This window comes from Symphalangus syndactylus, chromosome 7 (genome assembly GCF_028878055.3).
Source record: "Symphalangus syndactylus isolate Jambi chromosome 7, NHGRI_mSymSyn1-v2.1_pri, whole genome shotgun sequence".
NCBI lineage: Eukaryota > Metazoa > Chordata > Mammalia > Primates > Hylobatidae > Symphalangus > Symphalangus syndactylus.
Window position 1 is genome coordinate 26876419 of NC_072429.2, and position 21146 is coordinate 26897564.

Genomic DNA, 21146 nt, shown 5'->3' on the forward strand with positions numbered 1-21146 from the left:
TTCTTTCTTATTTTGGGTGCTGCTTACCGGGATGTGTTCATTTTGTGTATACTGACACGGCCATCCCTTCTGATTGGTGCTCTTTTCTGTATGCATGTCATACTTCAATAAAAAGTTTATTTAAAGAGAAATAAGTGTCACAGAGTTTGGATGCATTCAGCATGAGGTGGGATAAATCCTGGAGAAGTCTCATGTCAATTTACTAGGGAATTCTCTGTAAATCCTGGATCAGGCTTTTTTCTGGATGGTCTAGATTTTTATAGATAAGAACAGAATGCAATCCAAAGTTACCATCATCTCTTCTGGACCACGGCCTCAGCCTCACAACTGACCTCTCTGTCTCTACCCTTAAGCCTCTACAATCCATTCTCCACTTACCCGATGAAGTCTTTAAAAACAGAAATCGGATTACATTATTTCCCTTTCCAAAACTCTCCCGTGATTTTCAATAGCATTTAGAGAAAATGCTAACCTTTCTATCATGACCTACAAGGCCTCACAGGATATCCATGCTTCCTTCCTGTCTGACATCGTCTGCCACCTCTCTCCTCCTCCCTCTGTGCAGTCCAGCACTCTGGCTGCCATTTTCCATGTCACTCATGTCAAATGCTTTCCTATCTCAGGGTCTTTGCATTTACTGTCCTTGCTGCCAGGAATGCTTTCCCCTAGATTCCTGCAGGGCTGGCTCCTTCTAGTCACTCAAGTTTCAGCCCATGATCTCAACGAGCAGCTTTCTCTCTTTTTTCTTTTCTTATTTTTATTTATTTATTTATTTTTTAGACAGAATCTCGCTCTGTTGCCCAGGCTGGAGTGCAATGGCGCAATCTGGGCTCACTGCAACCTCCACCTCCCGGGTTGAAGCAATTGTCCCACCTCAGCCTTCGTGCCACCATGCCTGGCTAATTTTTGTATTTTTGGTAGAGACAGGGTTTCACCACGTTGGCCAGACTGCTCTCAAATTCCTGACCTCAAGTGATCGTCTTGGCTTCCCAAAGTGCAGGGATTGTAGGCGTGAGCCACCGCACCCGGCCCTCTTTTTTCTTAAAATTAATTATTTTCTTTTTCAATCAGCTTCCTCAGGTTCAGCTCATACTTTTTCTTGATCATCACCACCTTGCTCCTCTCTAGCACACCACTCCATCTTATTTCCTCTATAGTACCTGCAATTATCTGATATCACATGCTTATTTATATGTACGATTTGTCCATGCCCACCCCTCAGGACTATAAGCTTCACGGAGGCAGTGGCTTTGCCTCTTTTTTTCACTCTTGTATCTGCAGTGCTTTGAAGAGTACTCGAGACAGAGAAGGTACTTAATAGATATCTGGCTGTGTGATCTTTACAAGCCTCTCACTGTCTGAATTTCAATTTCCATATCTGTAAATTTAGGCTAATAACAAGCTTCTCTCCCCACCCCCAATCTCCCCCAGGGTTGTTGTAAAGATTGAAGGAGGTAACATATATGAGGCACTTAGCACAGTGCCTGGCACATGGTAAATGGTGGCTGTGTTCCCTGGGTGCTAATTGTAAGGCATTGTTAGTTTCTCTCATTCATTCGTCATGAGCAAGCAATCATCTTTTATTAGAGGCCCTTTGACAAAATGGTAACACAGCCTATCAAGAGACCAGGTTTCACAGTATCATTCTGATGTTTCTTTGGCTAAGTGTTAGCCTTCCTCTGTGTGATGTACAATAATTAACTGATTAACAGAGACCTTGTGCTACTTCAGATCATTCTTTAAAAGGCACTGCGGATGGAATTTGTATCTAGAATAATGAGTAGCCTGCAGGACACTGCACCATGGTCAGACAGGTAATAAACGAAAGCACAGGAGCACGATACTCTGGCCGGGAGCCAGTGGCCAGCGAGAAAGCTGATAGCCACAGCTCTCCACTGTGACAAATGGGGCCATTTGTTCTTGGGGCATCCTGAGTAAATTGGTATCTTTAGAAGAGTTTTGTTAAAAAACAAAAAAACTCTGCATGAAAGGTTCAGAAGGAAACAGGGCCTGCCACTTTAAGAATCTGAGTTCGTAAAGGTGAAAGTGGTAGCTCTAAGATGTGATATAAATAAAGGAGCAAATCTTGGGTAAGGTACCTCATTGAATGGTAAAGAGGTATTGGTTTTAAAGGAAGAGAGAACCAAGAAGAATAAAACTGGGGAGTGAGAATGTGTGTGTGTGTTTGTGTGTGTGTGTGTGTGTGTGTGTGTGTGAGAGAGAGAGAGACAGAAAGAGAGAGAATGAGAGCCAATTGTAGTAGTCAGTCAGTCACCCAGGTAACAATATGCTGATTGGAAGGAAATCATCACAAAATTTTAGTTACAAAATGAGAAAATGTTTCATTGTGTTCCTTTAAAATTTTATCTTTTCTTCCTATGATCTGAGGAAGAAAAGATTGGGAAAAAATCAAATGAAAAGCAAATCTCTATCTCTCCCCAACCCCTGAAATCCCCTAAGTAGATCACACACAGTATCCTCAATCGTCTCAGCGGAGGCTCAGCCTACAGAAAGCATAAAAGAATTTCGAGGCGTTACCTAGATAGATCTGGTTAGGGAGAGAGGCTGATGGGTTACACAGGGTGGAAGTCATCAGACTAACGATCTTTAATCAGGTTGGAGCTGTGGAGTTAGGGACATTCATGTCTGGCATTCTTTCATCAGGGTCTTAAACTAGAGGAACTGGCCCCGTAGGTTTACTTTCAGCCCTAGAGAGTTCAGAGCTAAGCAAAGTTTAAGAGGTAAGTTTGTTTCTCTGGGAGAATATGAGAGCTCAATTTACAAACAGAAAAAGTACCTCATTATAGTTAGGTAGTTTATATCATCGAAACTTGTTCTGTATTATATTTCCCTTTATCCTCCACTGAGATGATCTAATTTATTTATTTTTATTTTATTTTTTTCTGAGACAGAGTCTTGCTCTGTCACCCAGGCTGGAGTGCAGTGGCGCAATCTCGCCTCACTGCAACCTCCGCCTCTTGAGTTCAAGTGATTCTCCTGCCTCAGCCTCCCGAGTAGCTGAGATTACAAGTGCACGCCACCACGCCTGGCTAATTTTTGTATTTTTAGTAGAGATAGGGTTTCACCATGTTGGCCAGGCTGGTCTTGAACTCCTGACCTCAGGTGATCCACCCAACTTGGCCTCCCAAAGATGATCTAATTTATGTTTTTATTTTAATAAAGAAAGCATTACAAATTATTAATTACATATGTAATAAATGAATACTTTTTCTTTTAAAAGTTAAGAACAATTTTTTTTGATTACCATCCCTAATTTCATATCCCTACTTTATGGGGAAATGTTTTCATCTTTTTGGGGTATTACCTTCCAGTTTTTTTCTATGTATTTCCATACACATACTATTAGAAAATAGAATATTTGGGATTTAAAAAATGCAACATTTCATACTATATGCAATGCTCTGAAACTTGTTTCTTCCCCCAACAATTTCTTTTTTGTGTGTTTGTAGAGACGAGGGTCTCACTGTGTTGCCCAGGCTGGTCTGGAACTCCTGGGCTCAAGTGGTCCTCCGCCTTAGCCTCCCAGAGTGGTGGGATTACAGGTGTGGCCAGCCAACAATTTATCTTAAAGATCTTTCTTAGTTTCCAGATCTAATTCATTCCTTCTAACTGCTGTATCACAGTCCACTGTATGAATGTGTGAGAGTTTATTTCCTTACCTGCTTATGGATAGACATTTAGGTTGTTTCCCAATTAGAACAGTATTTTTTTTTTACAAAAAGTCATATTGAGCTATATAATTCCCATACCATAAATTTACCCTTTTTAAGTACAATTTAGCGGTTTTTAGTAATTCACAAAGTTGTACAACAACCCCACTATCTAATTACAAAACATTTTCATCAACCCCTAAAGAAACCCAGTATCCAGCCGGCCACGGTGGCTCACACCTGTAATCCCAGCACTTTGGGAGGCCAAGGTGGACAGATCACGAGGTCAGGAGATCAAGACCATTCTGGTTAACAAGGTGAAATCCCGTGTCTACTAAAAATACAAAAAATTAGCCGGGCGTGGTGGCGGGCGCCTGTAGTCCCAGCTACTCGGAGAGGCTGAGGCAGGAGAATGGCGTGAACCCGGGAGGCGGAGCTTGCAGTGAGCCGAGATCGCGCCACTGCACTCCAGCCTGGGCGACAGAGTGAGACTCCGTCTCAAAAAAAAAAAAAAAAGAGAAACCCAGTACCCATTAGCAGTCATCTCATTTCCCCTTCTCCTCAGTCTCTGCGAACACTCATCTACTTTCTCTCTCTGTGCATTTGCCTATTTTGGACATTTTGTTTTAACATAATTATATGACAAAATGTGACCTTTTGTGTTTGGCTTCTTTCCCTTAGCGTATCGGTTTCAACGTTCATCTGTGTTGTAGCATGTGTCCATGCTTTGTTCTCTTTTCTTTGGCCAAATAACATTCCATTGTATGGATATACCATATTTTGCGTATCTGTTCTTTGGCAGATGGACATTTATTTCCTCCTTTTGGCCATTATGAATAATGCTGCTGTGAACATCTGTGTGCAAGTTTTTGTGTGAGGACATGTTTCCAATTCTCTCCTTTATATACTAGGATCAGGACTGCTGGGTCATCAGGCAACCCTTTGTTTAACTTTTGAGGGACTACCAAACTGTTTTTCAAAGTGGGTGTGCCCTTCTACATTGCCATAAATGTGAGTTTTTAGAACAAGAACAAGGAAGAACATGTTCATGCGCCAAATGGATGTGTTTATTCTTGAGACATCTCAGCCATATTTGGAGCAAGCTGAAAAACAACTCAGCACTGTCCAGCAGAACTTTCTGTGATGATGAAAACGTTCTAAATCTGTGCTGTCCAATATGGCAGTCACTAGCCACGTGTAGCTGTTTAACACTTGCAAGGTGACTCCTGTGGCCGAGGAACTGCATTTTTAATTTTAATTAATTTAAATATGATTACACTCATGTGTTCGGTGGCTACTGTATCGGATAGCACTGTACTTATTCTCTCCTGTATGTAAAGACTGACAGTACCCAAAAGGTCCCTGTAAAGATATCAGGCAAGTGATCCACCTTCTAGTATGCACCTTGCAACTCCAAGTTAGCTCTTGTCACAGACACCACAGAGAAGAAATTCAGAGATTGTGATGCATTAAATCAGAATTGTACCATATTGAAATTCAGGTAACTCCCAACTTTTGCAGTTATGCTTGGAAAGCTGGCATTTCATGTATCTCCTTTTAGCTCATCAGTTTAAAGAACAGTCTTTATATTGTTTTGTTTCTTTGTGCAAGAGCAATTCATGCTCACTACAGAGAAGCATGAAAAGAAAATAAAAACTGCCACAGATAATTGCTGCTAAAATCTTGGGGGGGTGTGTGTGTGTATGTGTGTGTGTATATGCATGTGCGTGTGTATATGCATGTGTGTGTATGCATGTGTGTGTGTGTATATACTATTAAAGAAAACATTATTTAATGATCTTTCTTAAAGCACAGTAAAGAAGACTTTATTCAGAACCATTGAGATAGGTATAGGAACTACTGCAATGGGCTTTGCAGTGGGGGAGACAAAACTGGGCTCAACTGTGAATACAGAATAAGCAAGTGGGAATTTATGGCCAAGGAGCAGGGGTGGGGGCAGTGGATGGAAAATTACTAAGAGAAAACATCAGGAGTAAGGGTGATTCTAGCTAAACTGAACTAACAGGGTTCTTGCTGAAGGCAGGCCAGGGTAATCACATGTCACTTGCGGGGATACTGGAGGATAAGAGGCCTGATCAGATATTGAGAGTGATTAGATATTGAGGTTGATTAGATATCGATGTGGGTGGTTCTTTCTGAACTGACTCACCATGGTTCTTCCTAAAACTGGGTTTTACAAAGAAGTGCACAGATAAGTCTAGAAGAAGATTCAGCAGCTGGACTAAAGTTTGGTCAAGCAAAGTCTTTGTCAGTACACACAGAATTCAACTATATTTCAGCTTTGGTAGAAGAGCAGAAGTGACATTGGAATCAGTCTTGTTCCTTCCTTAAAGTTCCTCTTCACAGCTCTGATCAGATTTCATTCACTTACTGAGTTGTCCCTGTGCCAGGCCCACGCTAGGTGAGACCCAGTTTCCTGGGAGAGAGGGACATCAAAAAGCCCAGTGTGACAAGGCTCTGATGGGCATGGAGTGAGGACAGAGAAAGCACAGGAGAGACAGTAGCCACTGCCTGGGGAATTGTGGAAGACAGCAAAGGAGATGTTACATTTGAGCTGGGGGAATTCACAGTGCACAGGAGAGAAGGAAGGGTGTTACAGGCAGAGGGAATTGCACTGGCAAAGGCTTGGGGCATGATAGAGCCAGGTGTGTTCAGGGAAGGGAGACTACTCTTGTGTGGCTGGAGGAGCAATAGCAGGGGCCACGTGTGATTGCCTGCCTTACTGTCTTTTAATTCTCTTATCACCCCAATGAGGTAAGTAAAATGTCATCTCTGTCTTACAGGCAGAAAAAATGGGAGCTGAGAGAAGTTAAGTAACTTGCCTGAGGTTGCACAGCTAGTGAGGGACAGGGCTGAGATTCTGATCTGTCTGAGCACAAAGCCCTATCTTGGGAGATGGGGTAGGTTAGATTCCAATTGCGAAGAGTCTTTTCTGTCACACTCAGAAGTTCAGAAGTCACCCTGGGGTAATTCAGCAGGGTACCAGCTTGAGCGGATCTGTGCTCTAGGAAGATCTTTGCGGCAGCAAAGCAAAGACAGTTTGTAAGCAGGTCAGCAATTTACCTTGGGCTGAACTATCCTCAGTGCATTGTGCACGCGCGCACACACACACGCATTCTCTCTCTCACTCTCCTTCAAAGAAAGGAGCCTCTGAGAATCCAGCACTCTTTGTTTCCCTCTTCTTTCTCAAATGAAAACCAGCAGCTCTGAGTTCTATGTTTATTCCAGATCACAGTGGAAGAAGACTAGAGGGGCTGGGGACACTGCCCTTGCTGAGGGACCTTGGACTAATCGCTTCTCACATGGCTTCAGTTTTCTTATCTGTAAAATGAAATTCTTGGCGTTTCCACCTTTACATGCCCTTTCCATCTTTAAAATTGTCTAGTTCCTAAGAGTGGTGGGACCTATTAAGGGATTTCACTCTGGCCGCATACTATGATTTTTGGAGAGCTAAGATAGTTTCGGACTGGCTGCCCCAAATTTAGATAGAGTCTGTTAGCATTTCCTGCATAAGGCCAGAGACTGGATTTTCCAGGCATCACTGAGGACTTAAGAGTCTTCTTTGGTTTTCCGGCTAGGCCAATGGCTGCAAATAACCTAATTAGGACCTCACAAGCAACTTGCCCAGTGAAAGCTAATTTAATTAGGGTCTTATTAGTTGTTATAACTACTTTTTAATGAAGCTTTATTACATTCAACTACGCAAATCCTAAGCAATTGTATTAAATCCTGGCAAATGACCCATTAGTCTTTGATTTCACTTCTTTTTTGCATTGTTCACATCTAACCCGAGATTCAGATGCCTGTAGTTCATTTTTCCTCTTTGAAGCCAGGTGCAGCCTTGAAGGCATATTTTCTGTTCTAGTCTCATTACCCATTCTCTGGGATTCCCCATCCACCTAACGCTAATGATATGATATTGGAGTGATATGTGGGGTGGAGAAAGGCTGGGAAATCTCTCCCCAGTGGTCTTCCATATTCCCTAAATTTTCCATCATTAATCATTCCATGGTTGGAAGACTTTGAGGATAAGGACCGCTGGTTGAAATGCAGATGTCATTTTGGAGGCAAATGCAGAAAACCATTATTATGAATTGACACCTGAGGATTAGCTCATCATATTAGCTAATTGGTCAATACAAGATACTTCAACAGAATGGATTCTGGATGGAGTAGTTTTGATAGTTGCTGGTGTGTAGAGAAGGATGAAAGAAAACCAAGAGTTAATTCATTTCTGCTGTGCAACAGTCACTGGGCTAGATATGTTCACACAGATTATCTCATTTAATTCTTTTAACAACCTTGATATGGATGTATTATTATCACTGATAATAAGAGAAGAAGAGTCAGCTTCAAAATCACACAGCTAGTAAGAGGAAAAGCCTAGGAGAGCACTGAAGTGTGGGAAGCTTTGGCCTCCAGTGGGGCAGTGTCATGACCATGGGGGGTTAACAACTTCAGAGAACTGCCTGAGGCCAGGCGAACCCCAGGACCAGTGACTGAGGGTCACTAAAGACAAACTTGACAGGGCTCACAACTTGGCCTGAGCAGTGCTGATCTCTTTTGTTCTGTTTCTTTTCATCCTCAATGGGCAGTGTGATGTCACAGTATGATGTCATCATTAAGAGACTAGGATCTGGGACAGGCATGGTGGCTCACACCTGTAATCCCAGCACTTTGGGAGGCCGACGCAGGAGGATCATGAGGTCAGGAGTTCGAGACTAGCTTGGCCAGCATGGTGAGACTCCGTCTCTACTAAAATACAAAAAATTAGCCGGGCATGTGGTGCGTGCCTGTAGTCCCAGGTACTCGGGAGGCTGAGGCAGGAGAATTGCTTGAACCTGGCAGGCAGAGGTTGCAGTGAGCCGAGATCGCACCATTGCACTCCAGCCTGAGCGACATGGCGAGACTCTTGAGACTCCGTCTCGAAAAAAAACAAAAACAAAACAAAAAAAACAACAAAAAAGAGGCTAGGATCTGGCATGAGGCCGACTGAGATTCACATATCCTGGTTCCAGGCTTTTTGTGCAGGTATGACCCTGGGCAAGTTGTTTAAACTCCCTAAGCTGTGGTTTTCTCATCTGGAAAGGAGACAATAGCAACTTCCTCATAATCTGCTGGGAGTTATGGAATATGTGCCAAGCATCTGACACCAGGCAAGGGCCAGCGAGCAGAGATTCCTCCACATCTGAGCTGGTGTTGGAGTGCTTTGTGGCTATAGTGGGAAAACAGGAAATACACAGGGAACTTGAGGTCCGTTCTTATTAGGCTGGTGGTTCTTAAACTTAAGTGTGCATCAGTAGTACCCAGAGGGCTTGGGAAAACCCACACTGCTTGGGGTGTACCTCCAGTTTCTGATTCAGTTGTTCTGGGTTGGGATCTAGGATTTGTCATCTATAACAAGTTCTGGGTGATGTCAATGCTGCTGGGCTGAGGACCCCACTTGAAGACCCGCTGGATAAGGCCACTCACAGTGGATGCACTCTGACAACACAGTCAGCAGCTGCAGGACAGAGTGTTCCAAGTCCACCTGAGCCTGGGCTGAGTCAGAGAAGCAGAGCTCTGGCTGTTTTCCTCTTTCCCATTTTCTACCCTGCCTCTGTGGCTTCCTGAGTCCTTGAGAGCTAGTCCTTGTGAACAGGGGCCAAAAATATTCTCTTAATTTTGATGCCTTATTTATGTATTTATTTACAGCTACGCCAGTTCCTGGGCCTGCTTAGGTTGAAGGGATTTTTTTTGTGGTTTGAATGAACTAATTTTTTGGCTAAAAGCACTGATACAATTTGTTTTTCACTGAGAGCAAAGAGAAGTTAGGCTCTAAGTAACAACTTCCAATTAATCTATCAGTCTGAAAGTTTACATTTTTAATAGGCTTATCATTTTGATTTAACGAATGGTATAGACATCCTCAGACATGCAGAAAAAACAGTGCTTGCTGTCCATCATTCTTTTCATCAAGAAGGTGCAACTCACTGGATACCAGTGAGATAATTTATGTAAAATTGTTTAACACAATGTCTTTCAAAGAACAAATTATAATAATTTATGTTATTGTGTTTACTGAACAAATGTTCATTGAGCCCTTATAAAGTGACAGAATGCTTGATGTCAGGTTTTCTCCACTTCAACAATGATTGACATCTTGGGCTGGATAATTCTTTGTTGTGGGAGCTGTCCTTTGCATTGTAGGATGTTTAGCAGCATACCTGACCTCTCCCAGTTAATGCCAGTAGCACCCCCAGTGTGACAATAAAAAATGTCTCCTGACATTGCTAAACATCCCCTGGGGAAATATTGCTGTTGGTTGAGAACTACTGATTTACATGAATAATCTTATTTCACCTTTGCAACACCCAACAAAATTAGCTGTTATTTGTTTATTTTAGAGATGGGGGAAAAGAGGATCAGAGAGTTGAGCAATTTGCTGAAGGCCACACAGGTAGTAAAGAAGCAGGAGTGGAGTTTGAACCCAGGACTGACAATCCAGAGCCCCAGTCTTGACCACTATTCTTGCTTCTTAAGAGTACACATTTAAGAATGTATAGAAGAGACTAGGTGCAGTTGCTCACGCCTGTAATCCCAGCACTTTGGGAGGCTGAGGCGAGCAGATCACTTGAGATCAGGAGTTGGAGACCAGCCTGGCCAACATGGTGAAACCCTGTCTCTACTAAAAATACAAAAATTAGCTAGGTGTGGTGGTGCATGCCTGTAATCACAGCTACTAGGGAGGCTGAGGCCTGAGAATCGCTTAAACCCAGGAGGTGGAGATTCCAGTGAGCCGAGACTGCACCATGGTTCTCCAGCCTGGGTGACAGAGCGAGACCCTATCTCAAAAGAAAAACATATTGTATAGAAGAAAGTCCACTCAATCACAGACAGTGTGGCAATTGCCTTTGGGAAGGAGAGAGGTGAATGAGATGAGGGGTGGGGAGCCTTTTAGATATATTTGTAACATTTTTATTTCTTAAAAGAAGATGTATAGCAAATTCAGCAACATGTTAAATTTAGATGGAGGACTCATGGGTGTCCCAAATTACTTTTGTACTTTTTGGAATGACTGAAATATCACAAATCTAAATATTGAAACAATTTTAAAAAGAGAGAAACATGACCATAAATGTTAGGTAAAGTCATCTGATATTTTTGACCACGTGAACATCATATCTGGCACTCTAAAAAATCTTTAGCTTTTTACTCTTTTGCCCTTTTTTAACAGAGGGTTTTCCCAACTATTCAGTGAGAAAGAACCTGTCTCATTTTTGTTTCCTCAAAACACATAGCCCATTCATAGAATTTGTCATGATCATAATATTAACAGGTACTTAAATATCTCCTCTGAAGTGGATGCCAGATTAGAGGCTTCATATATATGAATAGCTGACGTTTATGAAATATGTACTAGTGTTTTGCACCCAGCTGAGTCCCTTTCATCCTTTTCTCGTTTATTCCTCACTACAATTCTTTGAGGTTGATGATTTTGGTCTCGTTTTACAGATGAGTTAACTGAGGCTTAGCCAGCTGAGCACCAGAGCTAGACAGATATGTCAGATTTCAACGACCCTGTTTTTGTTTTTTTTTTTTTTTTTTTGAGATGGAGTCTGGCTCTTTCTCCCAGACTGGAGTGCAGTGGTGCAATCTCAGCTTACTGCAACCTCCACCTCCTGGGTTCAGGCGATGGATTCTCCTGCCTCAGCCTCCTGAGTGGCTGGGATTACAGGTGCCTGCCACCACACCCGGCTAATTTTTGTATTTTTAGTACAGACAGGGTTTCACCATGTTGGCCAGGCTGGTCTCAAACTCCTGACCTCAAGTGATCCGCCTGCCTCAGACTCCCAAAGTGCTTGCTGGGAGTATAGGAGTGAGCCACCACCTGGCCTTCAAGTCCCTATTCCTTCTAGTACAGCAACTCAAGCAGGAGTCATGAAGAGCTAACAAGGGTGTCTCAGAGAAGAGAAGGTGCTAGCCCTCTTCCTCAAGATGAGGGGGTGGGAAGGCGGTGACAGAGGCAGGTGACAGGAAGTGCTTTCCTGGTCAGATTCTGGGAATCACTTGGTGAGCCCAGGCCTCTGGCTTAGTGGCATTCCCAACCCTCTGGTAAGTGGGTCAAAGTTCACCCAGCCCCTGCCTTGTCCTAGTTGCTGGTTCCAACACCTCTAGATTTAGTACAGTTTAAAGATAACCCAGCTTCTCCCTCTAGATCAGTAGTTCAAGGGTAGGATTAAATTATGCCTCTGACTGACCAGGGCCCATTGGCTCCCTCTCAAAGGGCTCCTTCCCTGGCAGAATCTGCTCAAGCAGCCAGCTCCTTGCTTCTTGAGTGGTGCTCAATTGAATTTTCAATTCGTGAGTCTGGCATCTTCCAGGGCCAATCCGAATTTTGCAATTAAAATGTGGTGCATTTGCCATGCCCTGATCTAAATATAGGCTGTCTACTGCATTCCCTTGAACCACACAGGCCCTCATGGTGGGGTAGGGGTGAGCTTGGATGCCTAGAGGAATCCTTCCTTATTAACTCATCCTTTGAGTGCCTCCAACTGGATTGTTTTCCTGGGGATGGCAACAGTGTTTTCTTTTATTTTGTTATGGTTTTAAATTGGGACGTCAGTCCTGGAGCCTCAAACCACTGATGCGGACCGTAGTGGGCCTGGCAGCCCACCATGTGTGAAAGATCAAATTTGTTTATACGTTGTGGCTGACTGCTTTTTTTTCTTAGCTCCTGGACAAAATACACACATTCTGAGGCTGTTGTCTCCTCTGGCTCCTCTGATGGATGGGTGTTGCATCCCAAGAGGGCAGCTAGCTAGCCCTGAACTCTGGAAAACTGACACCAAATTAGCTGCAAGGATTTGAAGCTTTCAAGACATCTTATCACCTCAGGAGGAAGTCACATAGATGCGTGAAACTTCTTGTGCCTTAGGCAGTGAGAAGCTATCAGCATAAAAACTGGCTTCTTCATCAATGTTGAAACATACTTTGTGGATGTGCAAATTGCTACACCCTTCCCAGAGAGTAATTTGACAATATACATCTGAGGCCTTTCCCGGGAGTCTGCCTTTTGATCTAACCATTCAAAGTGGACTTTATCCCAATGAAATCCTAAAGGGCAAGTGCCCTAAAGATATTAAGGAAAAGAATGTGTGTAACAGAATATTTATCACAGCTAAAAACTGAAAACAAATTGCACATCAAGAGGGAATGGATTATTTTAAACATATGAAAAGATGCTTAACCTCATTCACAAAAATTCCACCTGTTAAGTTGGCAAAGATCCAAAAGTTTGATAACAGCTCTTAGTGAATGTGTGGGCACCCTCAAATGTCAGTTATTGAAATGTAAATTGATATAATCTCTACATAAGACAATCTGGTAATATTTATAAACATGAAAACATTTACTCAGAATGGTCCACTTACAAAATTTTACAGATATATTTACTCATGTGGAAATTGGTGATGTATAAAAATATTGTTTTGTAGTAACAGAAATTTAAAATAACCTACAATGTCTTTCCATGGAGATCTATCTGAATAAAAAGAAATACTATAGAGCTACTAAGAATGAAGCTGCTCTATTTGGAAATGGAATTTCCATTGAAATTGAAAGACCTTCAAGATACATTGGTCAGTGAGAAAAGCAAAATGAGGAATAGTGTTTATTTTCTTTCCATTAAAAATATCATATAAATATATTTATATATGCATAGAACGTATCTGGAAGGATATAGAAGAAACTGATAATAGTAGTTGCCTCCATGGAGGGGAATTGGATGACTGGGGCCAAGGAAGTGAGAGAGACAGACTTTTCACTCCACATTTGTACCTTGTAAAGTGATACCTTGTGTGTGTCTTATCTATTGGTGTAAATGGCTTGTTTACATAACTGGATTGGTTAAGTATATTATGATACCTTCTATTATGGAATTCAGTGCAGCATTAAAAAGATGGGAAGGGCTGAGTGGGGTGGCTCATGCTTGTAATCCCAGCACTTTGGGAGGCTGAGGCAGGATGATCGCTTGAAGCCAGGAGTTTGAGACTAGCCTGGGCAACATGAGGAGACCCCATCTTGACAGAAAAATTTACAAATTAGTTGGGTGTGGTGGTGCACACCTGTGGTCCCTGCTACTTGGGAGGAGGAAGTAAGGGGGGGATCGCTTGGGTCCAAGAGTTCAAGACTGCAATGAGCTATGATTGTGCCACTGCACTCTAGCCTGGGTGACAGAGTGATACTCCGTCTTTAAAAACAAAAAAGAAAAGAAGAAAAGGAAAAACAAAAAAATGAAAAGACTCAGATTCATCGATATGATAAGAAGTCAGTCAGGATGACTTGCTGATCAGTGAAAAAAGCACTGGGTGATCCAACTTGTGTTAATACACACAACAACACATACAGAAAATTCTGCAAAGTTGCATAGGCAAATACTAAACATGGTTATATCGATGGTGCTATGGTCTGAATGTTTGTGTCTCCCAAAATTAATATGTTGAAACTTAATCCCCAATGCAGTGGTGTTGGTAAGTGGGTCATGTGGAAGGCGAGTAGTTCACCAGGACAGAACTCTGATGAATGGGATCAGTGTACTTATAAAAGAGGCATTCAAGAGCCTGTTTGCCCCTTCTGCCATGTGAGGACACACAGAAGTCACCATCTATGGGCAGGTCCTCACCAGACACTGAATGTGCCTGCTCCTTGATCTTGGACTCTCCAGCCTCCAGAACTGTGAGCAATAAATTCTGTCATTTATTATAAATTACCTAGTCTAGGGTATTTTGTTACAGCAGCCTGAATGGACTAAGGCAGGTGATAGGATTATGGATGATTTTTCCTTTCTTTTTTATATTTTGCTGTTACATATAAATTAGCTTTTGCTACCAAGAAAGAGAAAATTCTTCTCATTTTGAAAAGAATAAAAAATCAACAACATGACAGCTGATTTTGAACTGGGGGAATGAGCAGGGCTATAACCAGCAGAGGAAAGGGCTGAAGTCATTTCTTCATTTTTTTTTTTTTTGAGATGGGGTCTTACTCTGTTGCCCAGGCTTGAGTGCAGTGGTGTGGTTATGGCTCATTGTACCCTTGACCTCCTAGGCTCAAGGGATCCTCCCCACTCAGCCTCCCTAGTAGCTGGGACTACAGGCCCGTGTTACCACATGAGGCTAATTTTTATTTTTTATTTGTAGAGATGGGGGTCTCCCTATGTTGCCCAGATTGGTCTCGAACTCCTGGGCTCAAGTGATCCTCCTGCTTCAGCCTCTCAAAGTGCTGGGATTACAGGCATGAGTCACTGCTCCCAGCACGGGCCAAAGCAATTTCTAAGTGTTCCGGGGCTGGTAATCACAGAGCGGGCGATATATTAAATATATATATATATAATATATGTATTATATATTATATATATATGTTAAATTAGATTGAAAATGACTAAGAACAATCTTCTTTTTTGGCCATTGATAGTTTTTCTTCTAAAATTATAAAAATGTTTAATAGTCCCCACTATAATTCTATTGAAACCCAATTTGTATTCTATCAAATTTTCTTAATTTGATGTTCTTAATCACAAATAGAGTATTTGCTTATTGCAACATGTGAAATAATACAGAGGTTATAAAAAAGCTAATAATCTACTCCTCCTCACTCCATCCTATCCCTTGAGGTAACTAAACTAATAAATAGCTTTTAAAAGTTGGGTTAGACATTACTCTATAACTTGCCTTTTTTACTTAGATATCATGAGCCATCCTCCTAATAGATTAGTAGATGTAGATCTAACCTATTTGTTTTGTTTGTTTGTTTGTTTTTGAGATGGAGCTTCACTCTCACCCAGGCTGGAGTGCAGTGGTGTGATCTCAGCTTACTGTAACCTCCACCTTCTGCGTACAAACGATTCTCTGGCTAATTTTTATATTTTTAGTAGAGAAGGGGTTTCGCCATGTTGGCCAGGCTTGTCTCGAACTCCTGACCTCAGGTGATCCGCCTGCCTCAGCCTCCCAAAGTATTGGGATTACAGGCATGAGCCACTGCGCCCAGCCTAACCTATTTGTTTTAACACCACTTTACATTTTACTATAGTTTAAATTTCTTATTACACATAATCAGGTTAAACCTAAAATACCAAATCTTCCTTGCCCCAGCAACTACATTTTTAGGAATTTATCCTGAATATGTGGGCACAGACATATATACAAGAGTATTCATTCAACATTGTTTGTACTAAAAGACCAAAAATAACCTAAATGTCAATCAACTAGGAAATTGGTAAGTAAAATAGGATACTTCGTAAAATGGATTATTATGCAGCCATGAAAACCAGCAGTAACTCTATGCATTCTGACACAGAACTATGTCTAAGATATGCTATGCTGTTGAGTGAAAAATGAAACTTTCACTGAAGTGTTTCTAAAATGACACCATGAATCAAAATAAACAGAGTGAAAACACACACATTCTGCATGCAAAAACACTCAAACATACATATACACATGTGGATATGTATGCTTACAAATAAATAGACTATTTTGGAAAGCATACACAACCTGGTAACAATGGTTACTTCAGGGGAAAAAATACTGGGAGTGCTGGGTGTGAACGTGGGGTAGGTAAGAGCAGAAGAATTTTTTCATTTTTTTCTGATTCAAATAAGAATCTATGCATCGTTAAAAAATAAACTAGTTGATTTTTAAAAATTGCTACAAGTAATCATGCAAAATAGTTACAAGGCATGATGGCACGGTCCAAGTTCCCTGTGGTCCTAAGTCTAAAAACAGGCATTCTTTACAAAACATTGTAAAGAAAAAAAGCATAGAAAATCTCATATCCTGAAGTACATCTTTGTAATGTCCCAAGGCAGGGTTTTCATTCTGGAGTTAGAGGGTCCATAAACTTGGGTGAGAAAAAAACCCTCTTTAAAAAAAAAAAAAAATATATATATATATATATATATATAAACCAAAAACCCCCAAACTAAACTTTGGCTGAAAGTTTGCATTTCCTTTGATAGGAAAGTGGGCAAGCAGCCACACTAGAGTCAGCAGGATTTGTCACCAATAGAAATCAGATCTGTGATATAACATTACATTTGTTGCAGATATCATGAAATATTTCCACTTGTCAGTACTTCAAAATTATAGTAGTTATTTATTTGACTTGCTGCTAGATCTTGTTTATTTAATATGTTAAAGGACTTTTTTTACTCTATAATAAATGTGTTTTCAACATTATAACTGTATTTCAATATAATTGGCTTTCTTTGAAATCCTGTGTCTTTTATTTGATGTGTCGACTGTGAGAAGGGGCTTCATCAGATTGCCAAAGTGGTCCGCGAAACAGTGAAGCCAAGAAACCTTGGTGTTAAGGTAAATGCTAAAGGGTTGGGGACAAGGAATCACAAACAGGCGCTGTGGGGAGTGTCCCTAGAAGCTGGGAGAAGGGACCCTACTGCTTCCTCTTGATGCCGGGGGCTGATTAATGGCCTGAATATATGAATCGGAGATGTAATTTTTTGTTGCTGTTCCAGTTGGTGGATCCTCCTCCTCCCCAACCAGCTGCCTCCCTGGATCTCCGCCCGGCCCAGTGCTGGTGGTGTGAGCCCTGGGGCTGACGCCTGCGAATGACAGTGAGCCCGGCTTGCCCTTGGTCCCATTTTAACCTCCTTTTGGGGCACGGCCAGGGTGCTAAGCTCAGCCTCTAAGCAGCGCACGTTAGCCTGGCCGGAAACTCTGTCTTGAAGAATTAAAAAAAATTCTTGTGCAAAACCAAGCCCCAAATTCATCCCAACAGGAGAGAGAAAGCTTAGCGGGGAGCAAGACACTGTAGGCAGACACCCTTGGAAAAAGTTAAATGGGGCTCTAGGAGGAATGGGCCACTTACATGTGCTGGAACATTCTGTTACTGAACATTTTAAACTGAACTGCTCATTGGTGCAACTTTTATAGCACAATTCCTGTGCTCGCACCAGAGAGGGGCACTTGAGTGTTCAAAGGGTGGTCAGATGAGCTGCAGGTGAGTGTGGCCAGGAGTGTGCTGTCAATAGAGTCGTAAGAGCAGAGCCTGCCAATGCGGACAGATTCTACTGTATCCTGAGCTGACTCATGTGCTGTCATGCCAGGAGGCGTGATGATGGGTGGGGTGAAGATGGCCCTCCCCCTGCACTGATTCCAGCCTTACAAGTCCTTAAAACACAGCTCACTTTCCTTTTCCTCCCCCAAATCTTATTTCAGCCCACTCTTCTTTCTGTCTCCTCTGCATTCTGGAGACACCCATCATTCAGATGGCACCTTTTAGCTTGTGCTGAAATTGATCCATTCCTTCATTTAATCATTTATTCCCTAAGTATTTAGGGCTGGCCAGCCATAGATTCAAATCTCAGCTCAGCCACTCACTCATGTCATCAGGGCAAGTAAAAGAAATGAACACTTTATTTAAAAATTTCAAGCCCACATTTGCAAAACTCCTGCTTCCCACAAAATACACACATGGTAAGTCACATTTTTCCTTCTTAAACGGATGGTGGCTTTGCTTTCTCATCATGGATCTTTCTCTGGACTGTTGAGGCTGTTAGTGCCAGTTTCTCTTTCCTCCCCATTTCAGGCTGTGGCATGAAACTGGTGTGCTATTGGATGTCCACACTATAAACACCCTTATTCCAGGTTTTAAAACAGGGAGACATTTTTATTGTTCAAATTGAGACACTTTTGAAAATAAGAAAGGGTTATTATAATTATAATGATGCTTTGATAATAGGCATAAAAAGAGACCATCTCAGTGAAATGGGATATATGGTCACCCCATTAGAGAACAGTGATCTATTACTCAACAGAAAGACCCAGTGTGTCTTCAGAGCATTCGCAAAGCTGGGGCACCTGTATTTTTCGTAAAATAATCTGATATTAAAGAAATCAAAGTTACCTCCATGGAAAGAATCAGAATATCATTGGCCTTCCTTACATTTTTTTAGGGCTCTGTGCATACGTGTGTGTGTGTGTGTGTGTGTGTGTATGTTTTAATTTATAATTTTATTATTCCCTTTTCAATACCTTATGCCTTTAGAGGTCTCTATCTGGCTCTGCTATAAAGTCACTGGAAGAGTTTCCTCTTTTCCTGCTTCTGCAGGGATCAACTCTGACCATATCCCTCTCAGAGGTGAGAGGCAGGTGACCAGGGCTAGTAGGGTGAGGGAATGTAAGGGCCAATTGGCAATGGGACAATCTCCCCCAGAGGCAGGTGGAACGGCAGCCTTTTGACAAAGAATGAAGAGGCCATCCATTTTTAAGATCCTACCTTGTGTCCACACGGGTCTTGACCTAGCCAATCTTGCTTCACTGGCTTCATGACCAGGCCCAGATCGGCATTTTGGTTTTAGAACACCAGTCTATGACAGTCTCTTTGTAATGAACTTGTGGTAGTTTTGAGGAATGAGACAAGCCACGTAACCCCTCTAAGCCCATTTCCTTATTTGTTTACTTATTTAATTTAATATTTTTGAGACGGAGTTTTGCTCTGTCTGCCAGGCTGAAGTGCAATGGTGCAATCTTGGCTCACTGTAACCTCCATCTCCCAGGTTCAAGTGATTCTCCTCCCTCAGCCTCCCAAGTATCTGGGATTACAGGTGCCCACTACCACGCCTGGCTAATTTTTGTATTTTTAGTAGAGGCGGGGTTTCATCATGTTGGCCAGCCTGGTCTCGAACTCCTGATCTCAGGCGATCCGCCTGCCTCCGCCTCCCAAAGTGCTGGGATTACAGGTTTGAGCCACCATGGCCAGCCCCATTTCCTTATTTATAAAATGGGCAAAGCATGAATACCTATCTGGTGGGCTGTGGGAGGTTCAAATACTAGAAGAAGTCTGGTACACACTGTATGAATCCTATTGGTCATTGCTATTTTTTATTGAGTTTACTATGTACACATCCCTGGGCATGAAGGACAAGAAGACAATTTGAACTTGGACCCTGCAAAGGTTTGCAGCCTGGCAGTGCTGCAAAAGTTGTGCACATCTGTCTTTATCCCCAGAGAGAAACGTGACAAGCACCATAAACCAGGGATAAAGGGAGTGATTACTGATGAGGTAAAGGGTGGGATCCAGGAAGACTTCGCGAGAAAGGTGTCAGCAGAACCGCATGTTTACAGACGAGCAGGAATTGGATATTCAGAGGGTATGAGAAACACACTGGTGGGAGAGGGAACAAATGCACACACACAAAATGCAAAGTGTATTTGGGAAGTGGCAAATAATTTTAGTTCAATTGAGTGCACTCCTAATTCTTCTGCTAGGCTCTGTACTACTCATTCATTCATTCATTCAGCTTGTGTGAGCACCCGTGTTCGGCAGAGATTTGGTCACTGCTCAGAAGACGTCCACAGTAGGTAGAGGAGAAAGAGCAGTCACGAGGTTGCTGGAGAGAGCCCTGAGGAGAGTAGCCTTAGGGCTTCCCTCTTCATGGGACCCTACACGGCCTGAGCTGGGGCCCTGCAATGCCCCTCCACGGCCACACAAAGTTTTCAGAAGTAAGGTTTATTAATGCAATTGGTAATTCCCCTTATTTAAATATTATTCCCATTTCTCCTTATGTAGGTGGTAATATAGGGGCCATGGACACTTTTGGGAACTGGCTAAGAGTTGAGTTAAGATAGATTTTGTTAGGGTTCTGTTGAATATACGTATGTGGTTTACAGTCTTTTCTTTCTGTATAGCTAGGTCACCACTAGCCACAGTAACCGCAAAGTGAGAAAACAGCTTCTAGAAATACTCTCTTGCCCACGATGCCAACTCACCTGATCTTGTGGCATCAAGAGGCAGGACCAGAGGCAGATTCATGATGGAAGAGTGTCCCCATGGTGCTGGCACCACACGTAGGTGGGTGGGTGGTGGTGAATCCGGGTCTGAAATGTATGCAGCCAGAAACTAAACTGTAAAAAAGTCCTCTAAATTTTATGTTTCTCCAAATTTGATAAAAATCTGAAAAATGTATGTGACATTACCAACAATAAGTTGTGAAGCTGAAAAAAGTCTTCTAAAGCATCAATAATACAAGAGAAATTTTGACTTATCTTCCTAGAGGAACGACCCAATTATTTTTATCTTCTTTATGGTTTCACCAGGATATGGTGCCTCTTGGTTGCTGAATGACGGGCAGCCACATGCTTCTTCTTTCCTCCTTCTAGAATAAACTCTGGCTTCCCCAGTTTCCTTCCTGCACTTTCTTAAATCTGGCTCAGAGCCCCACCTCTAGGAGAGCTCCAATGATGAACCCATCTGACTGCCTGCATTAGAGTCCATGTTCTGTCATTGATCAGCTGGGTAACCTGAGGCAAATCACTCAAACTCTCTGAGCTTCTGTTTCCTCATCTGTAAAATGAGGACAATACCAGTGCCCACTTCACAATCCTGTGGACAGGTATAAATGAGGGAATACAGAGAAAGAACCCTTAGCCAGCATGGAGAGCACAGTAAGCCTGGCAC

General features: G+C 42.2%; 1 protein-coding gene and 1 long non-coding RNA gene across 3 annotated transcripts in view; one reads left to right on the forward strand and one right to left on the reverse strand.

The window, feature by feature from the left end:
* The window catches only part of ADRA1B (adrenoceptor alpha 1B), a 56231-nt gene that overhangs the window by 26567 nt on the left and 8518 nt on the right, over positions 1-21146 (reverse strand). The window contains exon 2 of one of the 2 annotated variants that reach the window (XM_055285418.2): positions 20459-20566. The exons of the other annotated variant lie outside the window; for it this stretch is intronic. Coding sequence (XP_055141393.1) covers positions 20459-20566 — 108 coding nt within the window. The remainder of the gene's footprint in view (positions 1-20458; positions 20567-21146) is intronic. 2 annotated transcript variants of the gene reach the window in all.
* LOC129486080 (uncharacterized) lies at positions 8335-13250 on the forward strand. Its single transcript, XR_008658854.2, has 2 exons — positions 8335-8430; positions 12406-13250. It is a non-coding gene; the product is annotated as an uncharacterized lncRNA (long non-coding RNA).